The sequence below is a fragment of the Drosophila kikkawai genome, chromosome 3L, assembly GCF_030179895.1.
Source record: "Drosophila kikkawai strain 14028-0561.14 chromosome 3L, DkikHiC1v2, whole genome shotgun sequence".
In the NCBI taxonomy this organism is placed as follows: domain Eukaryota; kingdom Metazoa; phylum Arthropoda; class Insecta; order Diptera; family Drosophilidae; genus Drosophila; species Drosophila kikkawai.
Window position 1 is genome coordinate 25,192,563 of NC_091730.1, and position 17,492 is coordinate 25,210,054.

Here is a 17,492-nt window from a genome sequence, read left to right on the forward strand (position 1 = left end):
TTTAAAATTCAGAAACCTTTAGCTTAAAGTTGAAGGAGCAATTAGAACATGCTTCATTGGCTGCCAAAAGGTACATAAACTACGTGAGAGTGACTCTGGGCTTGTGTGGGTGTGTGTGTGACCAATGCCCCATACCCATACCCATCCCCGTGCCCATCCCCATCCTTAATACAGCACCAGCTCCAAACCTTGCTGCAGACCAACTCGGCTTTTCATGTAAACGCTTGCTTTGCCATTCGTTCCGAGTCATTTCATTTTCACTTTGTTGTTGCCGCACTCGCAGAGGCAGGAGGGTGAAGGGAAGCAGGAGATGGAGGGGCGATGGCAAGGAGGAAGGCCGAAGGATTCTACAGTGCCATTTGCGCCGGCTGCCTTTGGCCCATAGTTCCACCTCACTAGCTACCCATGGCACTGACTTAAAATGACAAACAACATTGGGAGTCGTCGTCGCTGGAGTCCTGGAAAGCGAAAAATGCTTTTCCACCACACACACAAACGCACAGAGGCGCGGGGGAAGAGACAGACGCGTACATGCCATTGCACAATCATTGGATTCCGAAACATTTCTAGAATATTTAATAAGAAAACTGAAAATCGTTGAAATGCCAGCAACACTCATAATATCTTCCCAGCCCGGGCTCCTCCGCCCAATCTGTGGGTGAGAATGTTGCGCCCGGCTGGGCGGGACTTGTCGATAGAAGGCTAAGGTCAAAGACAATATTGAAATGCCAATTGAACTTTTAGCTATTATTAAAATTTTCCGAGCGATTGGTGGAGTGGGAAAATGCCCAGTTAAACTGTCGCGACGATCTCTGCCTATTGACTTTAAATTATTCGCCAGGGGATACTTAAATACACGAGAAAAGCAACCATAAAATCAACTGAATTATAAAAAGGAAACGCTGTAAAGATAGGGATAACTCTATATACATACGAATGCCAATCAATTTAAACTTAATTTAATGTGCTTCCTTTCCTTTGTCTTTGCAGGTACGTACATACAACCCCTCGGATAATCAATCCTTAAAGCGTTTCGTAAGTTCAAGTGCCCTTGTCGTCCTGGCCATTCCGGACCAGTTCAGGACGAACCCTTCGAAGACACTGAAAAATTTGTATAGCTTATTATTAATAACATTGTAAGGAGGGAAAGCCCCATCAAGTAGCTAAATCTTGGGAAGCATTTAAGCAGCATGTCAGAAACAAAACGATGGGGAAAAACCGCCAGCGCTGTCCTGGCTGCCGTCGTCGACGACATTGACAGTGATTACAAGCTAAAAGTATGAAAAACAGCAGAAACTACTTAAGCACAAGAAATAACAAAAGCCCTGACCGAACCAGGCCAGGCCAGTCCAGTCCGGTTCAGCTTTGGCGGAGACGGAGGCGGCGGCGGTGGCGGAGACGCGAAGATCAGCGCAGAGCGTAGACAAATTTTTTGCATAAACACAGACGACAAAGCCAACTACTGGCTGCACTTAAAACAAGAGTCAGGCAGGCGACACGGGGAGGGTGGGATCGGAGGGGATGGAGACAGCGGAAGGACCAAGGGACCAAATCGATGGAAAAAGCCGAAAGCCATCGAAGCCAAGAGATAGCCATGAAGATGGAATTTCCTCAATTCCTGATGTGAGATGCGAATTTTTCAATAAGTGCAACCGATGAGAACGAAGAAAGGAGACGCCGGGCCACCAAGGGACCGAGAATCGAGGACCAAGGACCGGGCGTATTATAATTTCGGACGGGACAGGACAAGCATCGTTTAAAATATGCCTGGGCGGGGCAGGACTCGCCTCGGACTGAGTCCGGGACTAGGAGCAGGAAGCACATAAGTAGAAACGGCTCAAAATGCAAAGTAGACGACATCCGCTTTGAGATTGGATGACGTTCGTCCTCGCTTCGCCTTCGCCGGCGCCTTCGCTTTCGTTCTCTCGGAGCCACAGTCGCCGTGAAGTATTAAAAGCAAATAAGTAATAAAAATAATAATGGAGCATTTTTACCATTTTTTGCTCCTGCGAAAGGGAGCAGCGGCAAAAAGGATAAGCATCTTAGCGCAATTTCTTGCTGCCTTCTCAATATAACAAAAGGTCCTTGCGCTCAGGCAAATGTGCCGAAAATGGGGGCGAGGCAAGAGCAAAGGCAGCCAGCTGCTGGCCCTCGTCCGCCGCCGCCGCTGCGTTGTCCTTTATTTTCCCTTTTCGCCTTCCTCGCCCGCTCATATTTCTCCTCCCTCTCCAGCTGAAGTCCCCAAAAGGGACAACAACATAAATGCAGGAAATTTGAATGGACGAGCGCAGTGAATGAAATTTGCAAATATTTTTCAAAAATTGAACTTTTCTGGCAAATTTTTTCCCCATGATGATGCCAAAGGGAAGAATGTGGGGGCAGGAAATGGCGAACGGGGAAAGGGGCAGGCGCAAGGGGCAGCGATGGGTTTATGAAAATAAGTGAAGAAAATTGATTTGAAGTACTTTGAAGTGCAAAAACGCGTAGCCAAAATCACTGAAGAATGCTTTGGCATATTATTTATATACACTTTTTTCCGTCAGTTCCGAGCTGGCCTCTCTCCGGACAACTTTTGCTATGATAAGCAAGTCGAGCAGAAGCGGCATGTTTATAGGAAGATGTGTGCCATCGGGCGAAGGCAAATATGCAGCTGCATATCTCCTTATGTTTGAATAAAGTTGCAAAATGGAAAAATAACTGAGTCCCGTGCTGCAGGAAGCCCGCGCCTTAAAGTCAGTTTAGTGACAAGCTTTAAGCCCGCGTAAGCAGGTAAATTGCTTTCTAGGCTTAGACACATCCCTGCGCAGTGCTCAGACAACAAAGGAGCGCCGGCAAGTGTATAAATCGGCTAGAAAACAACCGACTACCGACTGCCGTCTATCATTTCCTTTGGCAATTCGGCGGCAGTGACAAAAAAACTTTACCTGCAACGCGGAGGAGCAATTGTCAAAATATAAACCGCCGCATGGAGAGGCAGTTGGGATTGCATGCGTCGCGTCGCTACGACGACAGTGCAATTCCGGGCACCCAGGACCACTCTCGTTTATCAGGCAAGGAGCAGCAGGAGCAGCCGTGCCGGGCTCTGTGCCTTTGCCTTCTTTTCCTGACAAAGTGAAGCGATTCACACCGCCAACGCCTAGCAGTGTGCAACATTTTTTGTTTCCCCGGATCCTTGGCTTCCTCCTGCCAAATATATTCATTGCAAGATTTGTTGGCCGTGGGTGGAGCGAGGCTCTCAGCCAGCGGTTTGCATACGAGGCAAGACTCCTTGCAGGATTCTGGATACATATTCACATGTGTGGGAGCCGGAGAGACTTACGCTTGAATTGCAAATAGTTAGAAAAGATTTGCAATGATTTGGACTGCCACTCCGTTCTAGGAATGCACTCCGTCCTGGCCCAGACCGCAATTCCAGGCTGTCTTTCGTCCTGCGGGGGACCGGCGCATGTGTCTGTCGGGGAGAGGCATGCCAGCGATTTGTGCTTACTCCATTTGGGCGGTTCTCCGGGCTCGCCAGGATGATTAAATCGAGGCAGTTGTCAGATGCCAGACATTGATGGCTTCATTTTTGTTTAAGCGGTAACGGATGGGGTCCTCGAAGGTTCCATTTGGCTGACGTCTCTGTTTCCAGCGGGGCGAATCGGGGCTCTTCCATTTTGGGGCATTAAATAAAATGTGAAACAATCAGAAATCAACGCATAACGCAAGGAAATAAAAATATAAAGCATTTGTGGGCACTGGCCAGTGGCCGTTAGCCATTTGGCCGGCACACACGCACACACAGCAACCGCTCACATCCGCACACACACACATATTAGTGTGCAATTTGGCCAAATGTCGCCAGCGTGGCAGCCTGTCCTTCGTTCGAAAACTTTCACAATATTTCCGCAAAACAAATTGCGCGTAAAAATGGCAATGCAATTTTTGGTCGTTTGTTGCGGCGGCCGTTGCCAACTGGACGCCACATTGCATCCACACTCTCGCATATGCTCTCCGCCCCTCTCCCTCCGCTGTGCCTCGCCCGCTCGCCACTGGCCAGAGTGCGTGTCCTGGTCCATGTTTCTGTAATGTTTGCCCAATTGAATTTAATAATATTTTCATTTGGATTTTGGTTTAGTTTTTAGTTGGGGGAAAATATTTTCAGAGCCATTTGCACTGCAGGCAGTGCTGCTGTGCGCAGTCCTGCCCCTGACATGTCCTTTCTGAAATGTTTTGTGCGTTTTGCGGCTGCCAATTGCCAGGGGAACTGGCAGCAGTGCCAGGCTTCCCCTTTCGAAGCTAATTGGGTTCGCGTGTAGCGCGGTTAATTGTGATTTCGATTCGGATTGTAATTCTGATTATTATGTTTTCTCCTCTGCTGGCCCCAACTGCTGCTCCGCTACCTTGCTCTCACCGAAGGACGACCTGTGCCGGCACAGGATAGTCTATCTCACAGTGCCCGGCTTATCCCCAATCCACGTCACGGACCAACTATCGCCTCAACAGCTCATAAAACCAAAGCAGCAAATTAAACTGCCGCCATAAAAGCACTGCCTGGCCCCGGCCAGAGCATTTCCCTGACCGTAAATACAATATTTGATAATTTTATTAACAATTTCGGCTGTAAATTGTTTACGACTGAGCAGTGGTCGTCCTTCAGACGGAGCCAAGGGCCCAGAGCTTTTTAGGCGTCTGCCGGCTTGGTGCACTCTTTTTGTGCTGCCACAGAGCAGATGAAATATTCATGTTCCCCGGCTGTTTCTCTCTTATTCCCAATTCCCCAACCCCTTCGTCGAACTCGTAAATTAAATTTAGCTTCCCCCAACATTCTGTTCAATCAAGCGCAAAAAACGCCGCAGACATGGACTGCCAAGGAGACGCAGGGGGCAGGATGCTGGGCTTTATCCTTACTATCTCGGCAGTGGTTTAGTTTTTGAGTGAGAGAGTGTGTGTGCGAGAAGACTGTGATTTTAACTGCATTAGAGGCCCAGTCCTTGGAGCCGGATTCAATTTGTAGCAATGCTATGCTAAAAAGCTGAAATCAGGCGGCCCAAGTCCGGGGCCTGTGCCAAGGAAGGATCTGGCAGCCAGAGAGGTCCTTTTTGTGCAGCTTTTCGCATTAAATTTATGAAATTGTGCGCTTCCTCTTTTTCGGTTATGTTCTCTCAAAACTCAATCAAGCTTGCATGCAATATCCTGCCGCCTTCTTCAGGGTCCTGCCAGCCAGCCCATTTGTTTGAGCAAGTCCAAGTCCTCTGTCCCCGCCCATCTCCGGTGGATCTCCTGGAGACATTTATACCCAGCAATAACAACAATGTTGACACAAAAACATTCACGAGCTTGCCTCCTGGCCCCTGGCCCTTGGCCCCGACAAGCTATACGGCCGCCAGGAGCTGGCACAAGTCCACAATTGTAGTCCTTAAAAGTAGAGAAGACAAATGCAGCAGTGTGCCGTGAGGCTAAAGGGGCATGGAAACAGCCTCAAACTATGCCGCACCCACTTCAACTTCTTCAGGGAAATTGCCCTTAAACTTTTCTTTCACATTCCGAGCATATCTTTGCCGGAGTTCGCCGGGCCAATTTCCAGCCTGTTGATTGCCCATTTAGCTGAGCGCACAAAGCGAAGCGGGATCGATCCCTTTGCCGAGCCCATAAGAGACTGCTCGCCGTCAAAAGGACTCTCCGGCGGGTGATCTGCTCGCGAAGCCTTTGACAAATTTCTACCCCGTTAATTGCTTTATTAGGCTCCATAGGAAAACGGCATAAATAGCCCTCGAAAAGAACTCTCGGCGGGTAATTGAATTAAATGGCCGGCGCTGTGGCAAAAAGCAAAGTAAATTAAATAAGTTTTTCATTTTGGCCGCGGCCAAGTTGCATTGTCAACGCCGTCGTCTGAGAACAGTCCTCCTGCCGCCGTCCTGCCTGCCCCCTCCTGCCCGGGTCGTGCTTTTTGCTTGCCCGCATTTTACGCTTCGCCGGCGGCCCTTTGTCGGAGCAGAGAGGCAGAGGGGCAGCGAGAGGGAACCAGAGGGACCAAGAGGGCCAGAATGCAATGAGCCAAAAGTTGTTTAATGTATGCATTGCCTTGCCGCCCCTTTACGCCCACTGCGGTTAACGGCGCGTCGCAACTTTTTGGGGCTTGGAGGGCACAAAGTAACTTTTAGCAGAGTACGTAAATTTCCGGATTTTTTGCGGGCTCCCTGTTAATGCTGAGCATACTTTTAGGTAGCTTCGCGGCATTTACACTAATTTCGACTGCAGTCCCGGCGACTCTACAGGCGATGGTGTGATTTATTCGCCGGAAAAGATTACTTACTCGGCTGCGGTTTCCAGTGCCCGCCAGTATTCCAGCGGAATATCGAGCCACGGGAGGGGGAGCCTTTTCAGTCACCGTTTTGACAGGACTCTGCGCAGCTTCAGGCTGCCGCTGACAGCGGAATTGAAATCTGAAAACGAATTCGTAATTAGTTTTACTGCCACTTTTACTGGCTCCTCAGCGGCTGCCGTTGTTGTGAGCTCCGCCGGGAGTTTTTTGGGCTCGGCCCAGGTTTGTCTTTTAAATGGAAATTAATTGGAAAACTCGTTGAGAACTGTCATTGTCATCGAACTGAGCTACGAATTTTCCATGCAAATGAAGGGTCCCGGTAAGTTTTTTCCTCCACTTTATGGGTTAATCTATTAAAGAGGCCCGCCGAACGGCCAGTTTCCCTGGCCGATTTTTAAAGAACGAGTTCGAGTACGTAAAAGAAGCAGCAACAAGAACCGGCGGGAACGAACGGTAATTGAAGTGCACTTCCTTTTAATTTTTGCCCAACAACACAGCGCCATAACAGAGGAGGCATCGCGTTCGTCCTGGCGTCGAGCACTTCTCCTGTTAACACTCCTGCTCCTGCCTCTGCCTCCGCTTCTGTTAATTTCATATTTCGAAACATGACACTTTCACACTTTGGCTAATTTAAAAGCATACAAAATTGTTGGCCGACACACGCACGGAGAGAGCTGGCTGCTGCTGCGGTGGCTCCTGCTTCCTCGATTCGTGACGAATGTGCTTTGTCCCTGCTGCTCCTGCTGCTGTTGCATGTGGCACACAGAGGCCCGACTCCTTTCCGCGCATACGTGTATGCAACGCTGTCGCTCGTTAAATTGTCGCCTGACACCTGGCTAATGTCATCATCGTGGCGGCCAGGGCGCTGCCAGGTCGGAGTCTCCGCCACATTATTACTGTAATTATGTTGGTCGTGTAAACGTCATTAGGCGTTTCGGCGGCAGTTGCCGGAACGTGCCGCAGCCCAAGCGCTGAGCCGAGGAGTAATGGCGTTGCGAAATCCCCCGAAACTGACACGGATGAAATTATGGGGTCGACGTCAGTTAGCAAATAGTAGCCGTGGAATAACAACATCACACGTCGCGCTTAACAGCCAGTCTCTAAATCAATTTTACACTTTCGAACGGCTTCAGTTTCCGCTCGGGCTTAACTGAACAACACAGATGGCACTGTGAAAAATAAAAGAGATGTCCATTACCATTAGGTCAGAATTTATGTGCTCCCATTTGGAATGCTTTTCGCTGTCGCCGGCTTTAATTGATAGATAAAAATTGCGCACCATTCATTAAGCCCTGTCCTGGCCGGCCAGGCCAATTCATTTTGCAATTAAAACAAGCTGCGGCCAAAACTAGCATCGGTCGAAGTAAACATGCAGAGAAAAAGCTGTGCTCCCGGTGAAATTGAAACAGTGAGACTATAAAATGCAAATCAGTTGCAAATAAAAATATATATAATTCATTTGTTAAATCCATTTGCCGGCCATTTGCTGGCAGCTTTTTTACGCCGCGGCGTCGAGAAGAAATATGTTGTCCTTTTAGGTGTTGACAAATCGCCGCTCACACTCATGCCTAAAAGTATGCAACAAGCAAAAAGCAGCGTCAGCGGCACAGATGCAAAGCCAGAGCCAGAGCCAGGGCCAAAGGCACTGCCGGAGTGTACGTGGCGAGGCGGGAATAATAATTTTTGGCACGACTGCCATGTTAACATGTCCCCAGACACGTAGTGGCAGCCCCCACCGACCTCAACGCCGATTGAATTCGGTAACCGTTGCATACTTCCCGGCGCGAGTTTATTATGTGGCAGAGAATGTGTGTGTGTGTGTGTGTGAGTCCTGGTTGCATTTCATCGCCCCTGTGCCTGTCCCCAAGCTCACCGGCTGCCCTTGCGGCTTGTAGAACCATTAGTGAACACGGGTTACTGTGATTACCCCGGGCCAGCCCCCGAGCCGATACGACAGGTTCACCCTGGGATAGTCTTGGCTGCATATACATTTCCATTTCCATTTGCATTTGCATTGAAATATACAAATACGTGCGCGGCTTTTGGGGCGGCAGACAAATTACTTTTTAAATGCACTGTAAGCCCTTCAATTGTAATTGGCCGCCGTGCGGTCTGAAACTTTGCCAAAAAAAAAGGAACAAAAATGGGAGTAAAAAACCCGAGACTGAAATCGAAGAGAGGCAGAGAACTCTGAACGAGTCGCATTAAAAAACAATAAAAAATATTCGGCCGAGGAACAGGCAGACGGGCAGAGGAAAGGCTAAGGACTCTGGCCCGTCTAATGGCGTCACGTTTGTGCCACCCCGAAAAGTGGCATGCAACATGCGATTGCTGCCAAAAGTGCCGCCTGGCACGAGTCCAGCACCAGGCAGCAGGCACCAGGAACCAAGCACCAAGCACCCAGGCCCAGGCCCAGGCCCAGGACCAGAAACAGAGCCTCTCCAGTTAGTTGGCTTGTTAGTTGGCAGTATGCTGCCTGCCGCCTGTTGCATTTCCCACTGAGGCAAGACGACGATTCGTTCTGGTTAGGCGTGCTGCCAACTGGATCGAGTCCTCGCAAGGATGTGTCAGTGTGCGGTGTTGAATTTTTCATTTCATTTGGCGGCAGCAATTCACTTGAATGGGAATTTCGTGTCGTCGTTGCAGCGTCGCCAACGTTGTCGTCTTCGTCAAGCGGAAGCGGAAGTGAGCAGGCCAAACAACTGCACATATAGAGCACATAATAAACGTTCAAACCGAGACTGAATGACTGCCTCCTGGCACTGAACTCTCAGCATGTTGCAGGCCCCATAACTCCTCCGGCCAGCCTCACGAAAATGTTGTTCTTTTTATCCGAAAAGCTTTTTGGCCATCAGCCATCAAGCATTGGCAATGGGCTGGGCTGACATGAGCCGGGGATTATTAGACAATTAAATTGACGTTAATGAATTTATTTATGAGCTTCCAACACAGTCACTGCCTTCGGTCGGGCCTGTTGCATAGTTCTCCGAGAGCAGGGACAATAAGGACCACAGATTAGACTCGGATAATGGAGGTTTATCGCTTTCAATGGAAGACAATTCAAGTTGAAATTGCACAGGGATGCCTCAGGAGCGTTCCTCAAACTTAACTCAGCCGTACATCGTCTTGGGTCCAACTGAAGCCCGTTCAAATTAATTTCTGTGTTATAGAAGCTTTAGGAACGCGGACTCCCACGCGGGAGCTCATTAAAACCCACAGAACATCGCTACTCTTTGGCAGCGTAAACAGGAATAGTTTCTCTCGAAACCTCTGCTTATGACCTTTTGCATAAACTCGAGTTTCATATTTCATTAATTAAAATTATGTTCAAGGTAGGGCAGATACCCGTTGTACATGCAGCACCTGTTCTGCCTTAGTCTCATTAACAGCATTCACACACACACACACATAGTCAAGGGGAATTATGCCACACAATATCTTTGTTACTTTGATTAATGATTTGCAAAATCATAAAAGCGCTTCTGCCTCCGCCTTCCTTTCTACTAGAGAAACTCCCCACCCCACACCGCCATCCGTCATCATCATCTTGAGCAGTGAAAAGGTTTCCAATTACAAAAACAGTCTTAATTAATACAAAAACACAATGTTACCGAATATTGGAAATGCCTATTCAATTCAAATTGTCATACGTAAGTCGATAGCTCTCGGGGCGGCGGAGTGGTGGAGCGGCGGCAGGACGGTTACGAAATGTGAAGCCTGCCATTATTATGCTAATTAATTGACATCGCAGGCAAAGAAAATGGAAGAGCCCAGGCCTAGGCCCGGGCCCCGGTCTTTGTTAAACGTATTTATTTCGAAATCAATGACAGACGACAATAGATAATGGCTGAGCAGGTAGAGAACGAGGGGGAAAGGGGAAGCCCATAAGCTGCTTTGAAAGGAAATGCAAATTGAAGTGTGCGTATGCCAATTATTTTGATATATCTTTTTTGTATATAATTGTAATAAGATAATAATGAGCTGCCGTCGAACAAAGGAAGCGAGGCAGTAACCGGGCAGGCGCAGGGCAGGCAGGTGCGCAGCGCTGTCTTCGCAAAATAATGGCCCCTAATAGGATTTCCTTTTCCCGAGAGACACAGACGGCAAAGCGGAAAAGCCGCCTATAAATATGCAATGCCAAGCCACTCGACACTCGCTCACAAACCTTTTCTTGACTCACCTCCGCTTCCGTACTTTGCAGGGTGCATCCTCCAGCCTGGTCGTCAAATACGCCGACACGGAGAAGGAGCGACAAATAAGGCGCATGCAGCAAATGGCCGGTCACATGAACCTCCTGAACCCGTTCGTCTTTAATCAGTTCAGTCCGTACGGCGCCTACGCTCAGGTAAGTGCTTGAACCCCCTTCGCCCCCGAGCAGCTTTTACCTATTTCCTCTGTCTTTCTTCTTCTCCTGCAGCAACAGCAGCAGGCCGCCCTGATGGCCGCCGCTGCCACAGCACCCGGCTCGGCCGCCGCCTACATGAACCCGATGGCGGCCCTGGCAACGCAGATACCTCACGGCCTCAACGGCACCGGCCAGCCGCCGTCGCTTCCCTCGCCGACCATGCCCAACTTCAACATGGGCGCCAACACGCCCAACGGCCAGCCCGGAGGAGCCGCCGCCGCTGCCGCTGCGGCTGCTGCTGCGGACGGTGTCTTCACGAACGGCATTCCTCAAACGGCATTCCCAGGACGTAAGTTTTGTCAAAGACCTTTAAATGACAAGATTAGTAATGCCATACGAATTTATAGTGATGATTTTAAAGCACAGTGATTTTATTATCTATATTAATTGGAGGCTCTATCTTGCGAGAGCGACTCAAATTAGTCGCTTGCCTCCATTAGGCAATTTCAAAATATTGGCGTTATTCATCTTGTTATAATAATATCTTTGCTTTCATTGATGCTATTACCTTTTACATGTTACCTTGAGCCCCTACTAACGTTCTTCTACTGATTACTGAACTGATCATTGCAGATCCGCTGCACTTGACTATACCGCCACAAGGTTTGCCAAACGGCGATGCTGCTACCCTGCAACATGCCTTCCCTGGTCTGCCACCATTTCCAGGAGTTGGTGAGTTCCCCCTTGCTAGATCAGATTAAGTGTTAGGCCTACGTATAAGTACTATAAGCGGTGAAGGTGCCGAGGCAGAGCAAACCTCAAATTTGAAAACTGCTTCCTGCAGTTCATCCAAAGCCCATAATCTGCATCGCCCGGCATTATGTGCCATTATGTACCATTTTTTATTAATAGCATCCCTCATGTTCCGAATAACGCCACCACAGACAGAAAAAACAGACCACTGATTCATAATTGTTTTACCGAATAATTTATAATTGTTGTGCCATGCCATAAATATTCATTGTTAGTAAAGTGTTACAAACCTCTAATTTCTAAAAATAAACCTTATTATTATTTTTTGTGCAAGTGGAGCACAGCGAACTTTGTTAAAAACCGTACTCCTTCGTTTCGCAAATAAACCAAGAACTGAGTGTCTATCTGAGCTTCTTAATTGATTTGCCATATGTGCTGCCTCCCGAGTGTTGGCTGTATTTTGACTCCTTTCATTTCGTTATAGTTCACAATATCTGTAAACTACACTAATTATAATTGTAGCTTGAACAGCCCCCACATTCATAGATATTTCCCTGATGAGTGCGCTGATACGAAACGTATCCGTTCTCAGCCATTCTTGATTCCAGTCCGTCTACTAAGACTGGCCGAAGGTGTTTAGTTTTGTTTTTAGAAATTTGTACCATGGATTGCCGATTACTTACTTACATATGATATCGATTTTGAATATTAATCAGTTATACACATATACGTATACATTATTGTTGTGTTGTCTTTATAAATGTTTCGGACTTTGTGTAAAAACCAAAACAAAAATTATTTATATATAACGCAGCCTTTCCCGCCGTCTATGGACAGTTTCCACAAGCTTTACCACCTCCCCTAGCGGCGGTTGCACCCACTCAGCGTGAAGGTAAGCTTTTCATTATTATTTCGTTGATCACTCCCTCTCCCCCGATATCCAACTCCTAATTCCCGACTCCGTAATCCCGATTACCTATTCCCGATTACCTATTCCCGATACGTTGGTTTCCGTTCTTGTAAAAGTATATTGCATTTGACTTTGCATTTGCAAATATCGAATAATTCCGGACAAACGCAAATGCTTACCCTACCTGTTTACATAATGTAAATGTTTCTTCTGATTCTCCATTTTGTTCGATTATTTGTCATTGTAAACATGTTACACACACCCCTACACACAGACAAAGAAGAGGGATATATCTTTCTATCGAGCCGGCCCTGAGCAGCAATTAATTTTCTTTTTTGTTACGGAAGAAATTAAATTTAAAACAAAAGCTCATAAAAATTAATTACTTTGCATACTGTATTCCGTTTGCCCTTATTGTATTTTGATAAACATTTTGTCCCAGCGCAACCCACTCACGAAAGTAGAATGGATGGTCGGTCGGTCGGGATGGGACGGGATGGGTTTGCAACCCTTTTGAACGGGGTTGGCGAGCAAGGCGTAAATCGTTTTTAATGGCTGCATTCAACGGCATTTTATGCGATCGTAAAAATTACATATAAACTGCTTAAAATCATATAAAGAGCGTCGGCGTATTTCCAAGACATTGGCTCATAAAATTTTATGTTTCTTTTCGGTTCGTTTTGCTCATCTTCTTGCCTTTTGCCAGGAACTGAGACATAGGCAATCCATTGTCTCCGTGTAATGCAGTGTGTGTGTGTGTGGGTGTGGTTGTACCTCTCTGTATGTGTGTGTGTATGCGTGTGCCACATTCATTTCTGTTCGTGTGTGTGAATACTACCTATATATATCCTAACTATAAACCTAACTTCAGTGTAAAGTTCGTTTGACTCCACCTCGATATCTGTTGCGCCGTAGTCTGTTGTTCTCTGTGTATCCTCTAGAACTTACCTGCATGCCCTAGTCACATACACAAAGAGTTTCTTTGGATGTGGATTTCATTTAAAATACCCTCATATACATAACTGTCAAATGGAAACTGAGGCGGGGTCAGGACCACTGCCTAGAGTCCTGAGATAGATACTTAAGAATAGAGCGGCAGATTCAGTAGGCACCTCTATAGTCTAGACCATACATATACATATACATATGAAATTACGTCGTTTATGGTTTTGGTTTTGGTTTCCTATTTTCCGCAGACTTATATTGCGCCCTAGCCTTAGTTGAGATCAGCCACACAGATCAGAAAACGACCCACCGATAATAAATCGATCCAATCAAACCCAAAGCAAACGAAATCAATGTAATACGAATCGAGACAGAAAAGCAAACATATCTCATAAAGCTTACGATTATTATTTCCCTCATTGTTAAATTTAATTTGTTCTCTACTTTGTTTCTCTCTTTGAAATGTCTTCCTTTAAGATTTTCTGATGTTCCCAGGATGTTCAATATCCGGACCCGAGGGCTGCAATCTCTTTATCTACCATTTGCCCCAAGAGTTTGGTGACGCCGAGTTAATGCAAATGTTCCTGCCGTTCGGCAATGTGATCAGCTCCAAGGTCTTCATTGATCGTGCTACAAACCAGAGCAAATGTTTCGGTAATCGCCAGTCAGTTTGCCCTCTTCGGTTGAAACTAAAATGCTTACTTTCCTCGCAGGTTTTGTTTCTTTCGATAATCCCGCCAGCGCTCAAGCGGCCATTCAGGCAATGAATGGCTTCCAGATTGGCATGAAAAGACTGAAAGTTCAATTGAAGCGGCCAAAGGATGCCAGTCGACCCTATTAACAATCGGAGTTCCTTAAACGCAATTCACACCAACAAACTGGAGCCCCAACATCAGCAGCCTGCTTCCCAGCAGCTTTGCCAACTACTACACCATTTTCCGCCGCACCTCCGACAGCAGCAGTCACCACAGCCCCCGCAACAGCAACAACATCAGCACATTACAACCATCTTGGCGGCGGCTTTGGGCCGACACTACCCTCTGAGAGCTCCACCCACAACCCCCATAACGCCCACAACGCCATGCCCTACACATTCGCCAGCTGGCGCAGCGGTACCTACTGCTACCGCTACAGCAACGAGAGCAGCAGCAGAAACTCCAACGACAACTGCGGCGACAACAGCATCATCAACAACCACACCCACAATAGCAACAGCAACATGACCGATCCAGAGTCGCAGTCCAACGATCCACCCAATACCAACTGCTCCAAGGTGGAGTTAGTCGAGAAACTATTCATGTGGCAGCAGCAAAAGCGAAAGGCCTAGGAGAACTAGGATCGATCGCCGCACTGCAGCTGCAACAGGGAAACGAGCAACTATTGATGGGGTGAGCAAGTGTTTTACTAAATCAGGGGTGCTCATGCAGTGATCCGAGGGTCAAGGACCCGATGCATGTTATAGCTCTCGGTTACTGTGTGAGGACCTCTGAACCAAAGGCAATATAAATGAATAAGATGCGTAACGCAGTACGATTACGTGCTCTCAAATTCAAATGTATGTTCAATACTCATCTTATTTATATTGCCTCTGACTGAAATTCGTGAAATCGAGGATCTAGTAGAACTTATCAATGCGAAGAGAAGAAGTGGCGCCTACTCATGCAACTGCATTCCTTCATTTCAGATGGTCTTCAGCCCGGCTAAGAAAAAACGATTAAAGAAATTGAATACATGCTAAGCGTATGTAAAAAAAAAGAAAATAAAAAATAGTAAACAAAAAAATGTAAATGAAAAAAAGAAAACACATTAGAGCTGAAAATTGAATATATTTATATATTTATCCGATTGTACATTCAACTGAATGCAGAGCAGCACACTAATAAGAGAAACCCAAACAAAAATGATGACAAACAAAATTATTGAAATGAGAAGAACAGAAAGGACAGATTTTTTGCCAAAATATCGATTTAATATAAAATATATATTTATATAAGCAAGGAACAAACATTGATATTGATAGTTTTGTTAACAGCAGTAACATTGCACACCAACACACAACACAACCCTACACAAAACACAAAACTTGAGACAAAAACTGACTGGCAAGAGACCAAAATTATCTGGGTTTTCAAATAAATAAACAAAAAAAGAAAAAACAAAAACAAAAAGCAAAACAATTAAGGACGATAGGTGCAGAAAGCATTTTATAAGAGTAACTTGAGAAAAAAAAATTTATAAAAATAACAAATCCGAGGAAAAAAAAATACTTAAAAACCAAACCTAAAAGAACAACTATTAAAATTGAATTTGTTAATCCGATGATGATGATGAACTGGAAGGGATTTTTGCAGTTAACCGAGTAATTAGAGGGCAGAGGTTCTTGGGAAGAGTTGAAATATAGAAAGAAAATAGAGGAAGCTAGGTGAGAAAGAAGACAAAGTAGGTCTGCAACTTTTTAGCATTTAGTGGTAAGCAACAAGGCAAACGATTTAACGGATGGGTAAGAGAACGCATATATCTATATATATATGTGCGGATGAAAAATTACACAAAAATTCGAATTTAATTAATTTTAAGTAAAACAAAACGGATATAGGAAGTTAGAACTAAACGGGACAGAGCAAGCCACCTAATATGCGCCATGCTTTTAAGGCTACGTTGGATGACAAGCGGATATATCATTTTTTATAAAATATAAATGAGTACTAATTTAAGAAATATTATAATATAAATTTGTTAGAACTATTAAAGAGAATCAAAGGGGAGAAAGTTTAAGGGGACAACTAGAAAAGATAAATGAATTACCATATAAAAAGCGATCCTTTATGTTGGCCTATAATTTCTGATTTCTGATGGAGGAACTTCTTCTACTTGTTTACAATTCTCAATTTGTTAGTTTCGATACCATTTGTTTTTAAAAATTGTATTAACGAAATCGTAAACGATTTTATAGAATAATAAAATACATTTTAAATAAAATCAAAAACTTTACACTTAAACTTAGCTGCTTGCAACAAAAACAACTACAGGTACTTACAGATATACATGCATATATATATATAGATATATAAAATAATAAAGCAAGAACAAAAACTAAACCTAAATAAAAACACAAAGAAAAGATAACAAATATTTAAATGAGCGAATAGGCTACAGAAAAAAAGGAAAAAGAAAAATATAACAAACATTTTGCTAAGAAAGTATTACTATAAAAATATATACAAGAGTATATACAAAATAGATATACAGACAGCAAGCAATTCAATTCTTAAACCCTTATTTTCACAACCAGCTTCGAGAAAGATACCGATACGTTGCAGATTCAGGTACTGATCAAGTTGACCATAACCAGATTAAGCAACTATTTATCCCAAAGCCCATATAAATAAATGATTAAGTATTATTTGAAAATTGAATTCCAATCAGAGAGCAGGACATATACTTCAATTCCTTTCTTTTTGGTTCATTCAAAATCCAACTAAATATAATGAGATCTTAATCCAGCATTATCTCAATTGTCTGTTAAATTAACTTAATCATTTAGCAGCAAAATCTGTACAAAAGAAGGAAAACAAAGGAGAAGGACCGAAAAGTCAAATCTACAGCTAAATATGCCAAAAATAAGGTAATGGATTAAGAAATAAAGAGTGCAGGGGAGAAGGAGAAAAATTAACAATTATTTAGAGTTTGTATAGTGAAAATTATAAGTTTAGAGTCGCCTAGTCTGTGGGTCTCGCAGACGAACTTCAATCTGCGGGACATATTTGATACTAAAGATATAACATTAAATTATTACAAATACACTTTAAAAGATAAACACAATATATAAATATGGGAGAAAATTGTTAGCAAAGTTAAAGTTAATTCTGTTACCAGTGAAACATATTCTTTGGAGCAGATCTTATGGGTTCCCCTCTCTCAAGCATTGCAAATATATCAATTTTTGTTACAGTCCACGCCGATGTTGTGGGAATCGCCACTCGGGTCACTGGGGCAGTATTAGAATTCCGGATAAATAGGATATGGGAGCAAGTCGGAAGGAGGGCGAATTATATTCAATGTCAAATCGATTTAATCTGATTCGTTTGGTCCTATTTTAAAAACACACAAAATGTTAAGTCTCAGCAGGAGTAATATTGTAAATATAGAGAATGAAACCTTAAGGCGGATGAAAGTCCCACACAGAGAGGAAGCGAACGAGAGTCCCAGTTATTTAACGACACTTGCATACATAA

General features: G+C 44.9%; 1 protein-coding gene across 19 annotated transcripts in view; it reads left to right on the plus strand.

The window, feature by feature from the left end:
• Positions 1 to 15,110, plus strand: part of bru3 (bruno 3) — a 265,769-nt gene extending 250,659 nt beyond the window's left edge. For 12 of the 19 annotated variants that reach the window (XM_070284880.1, XM_070284883.1, XM_070284888.1 and 9 more), the window contains 7 exons: positions 10,506 to 10,649; positions 10,722 to 10,998; positions 11,283 to 11,381; positions 12,217 to 12,294; positions 13,735 to 13,911; positions 13,971 to 14,645; positions 14,942 to 15,110. In XM_070284880.1, coding sequence (XP_070140981.1) covers positions 10,506 to 10,649; positions 10,722 to 10,998; positions 11,283 to 11,381; positions 12,217 to 12,294; positions 13,735 to 13,911; positions 13,971 to 14,098 — 903 coding nt within the window. In that variant the 3' untranslated portion in view covers positions 14,099 to 14,645; positions 14,942 to 15,110. Of the gene's footprint in view, positions 1 to 10,505; positions 10,650 to 10,721; positions 10,999 to 11,282; positions 11,382 to 12,216; positions 12,295 to 13,508; positions 13,589 to 13,734; positions 13,912 to 13,970; positions 14,646 to 14,941 lie in introns of those variants that run through there. The other 7 variants (XM_070284881.1, XM_017181103.3, XM_017181104.3 and 4 more) reach the window with 3 other exon arrangements.
• The last annotated feature ends 2,382 nt before the right edge of the window (positions 15,111 to 17,492 follow it).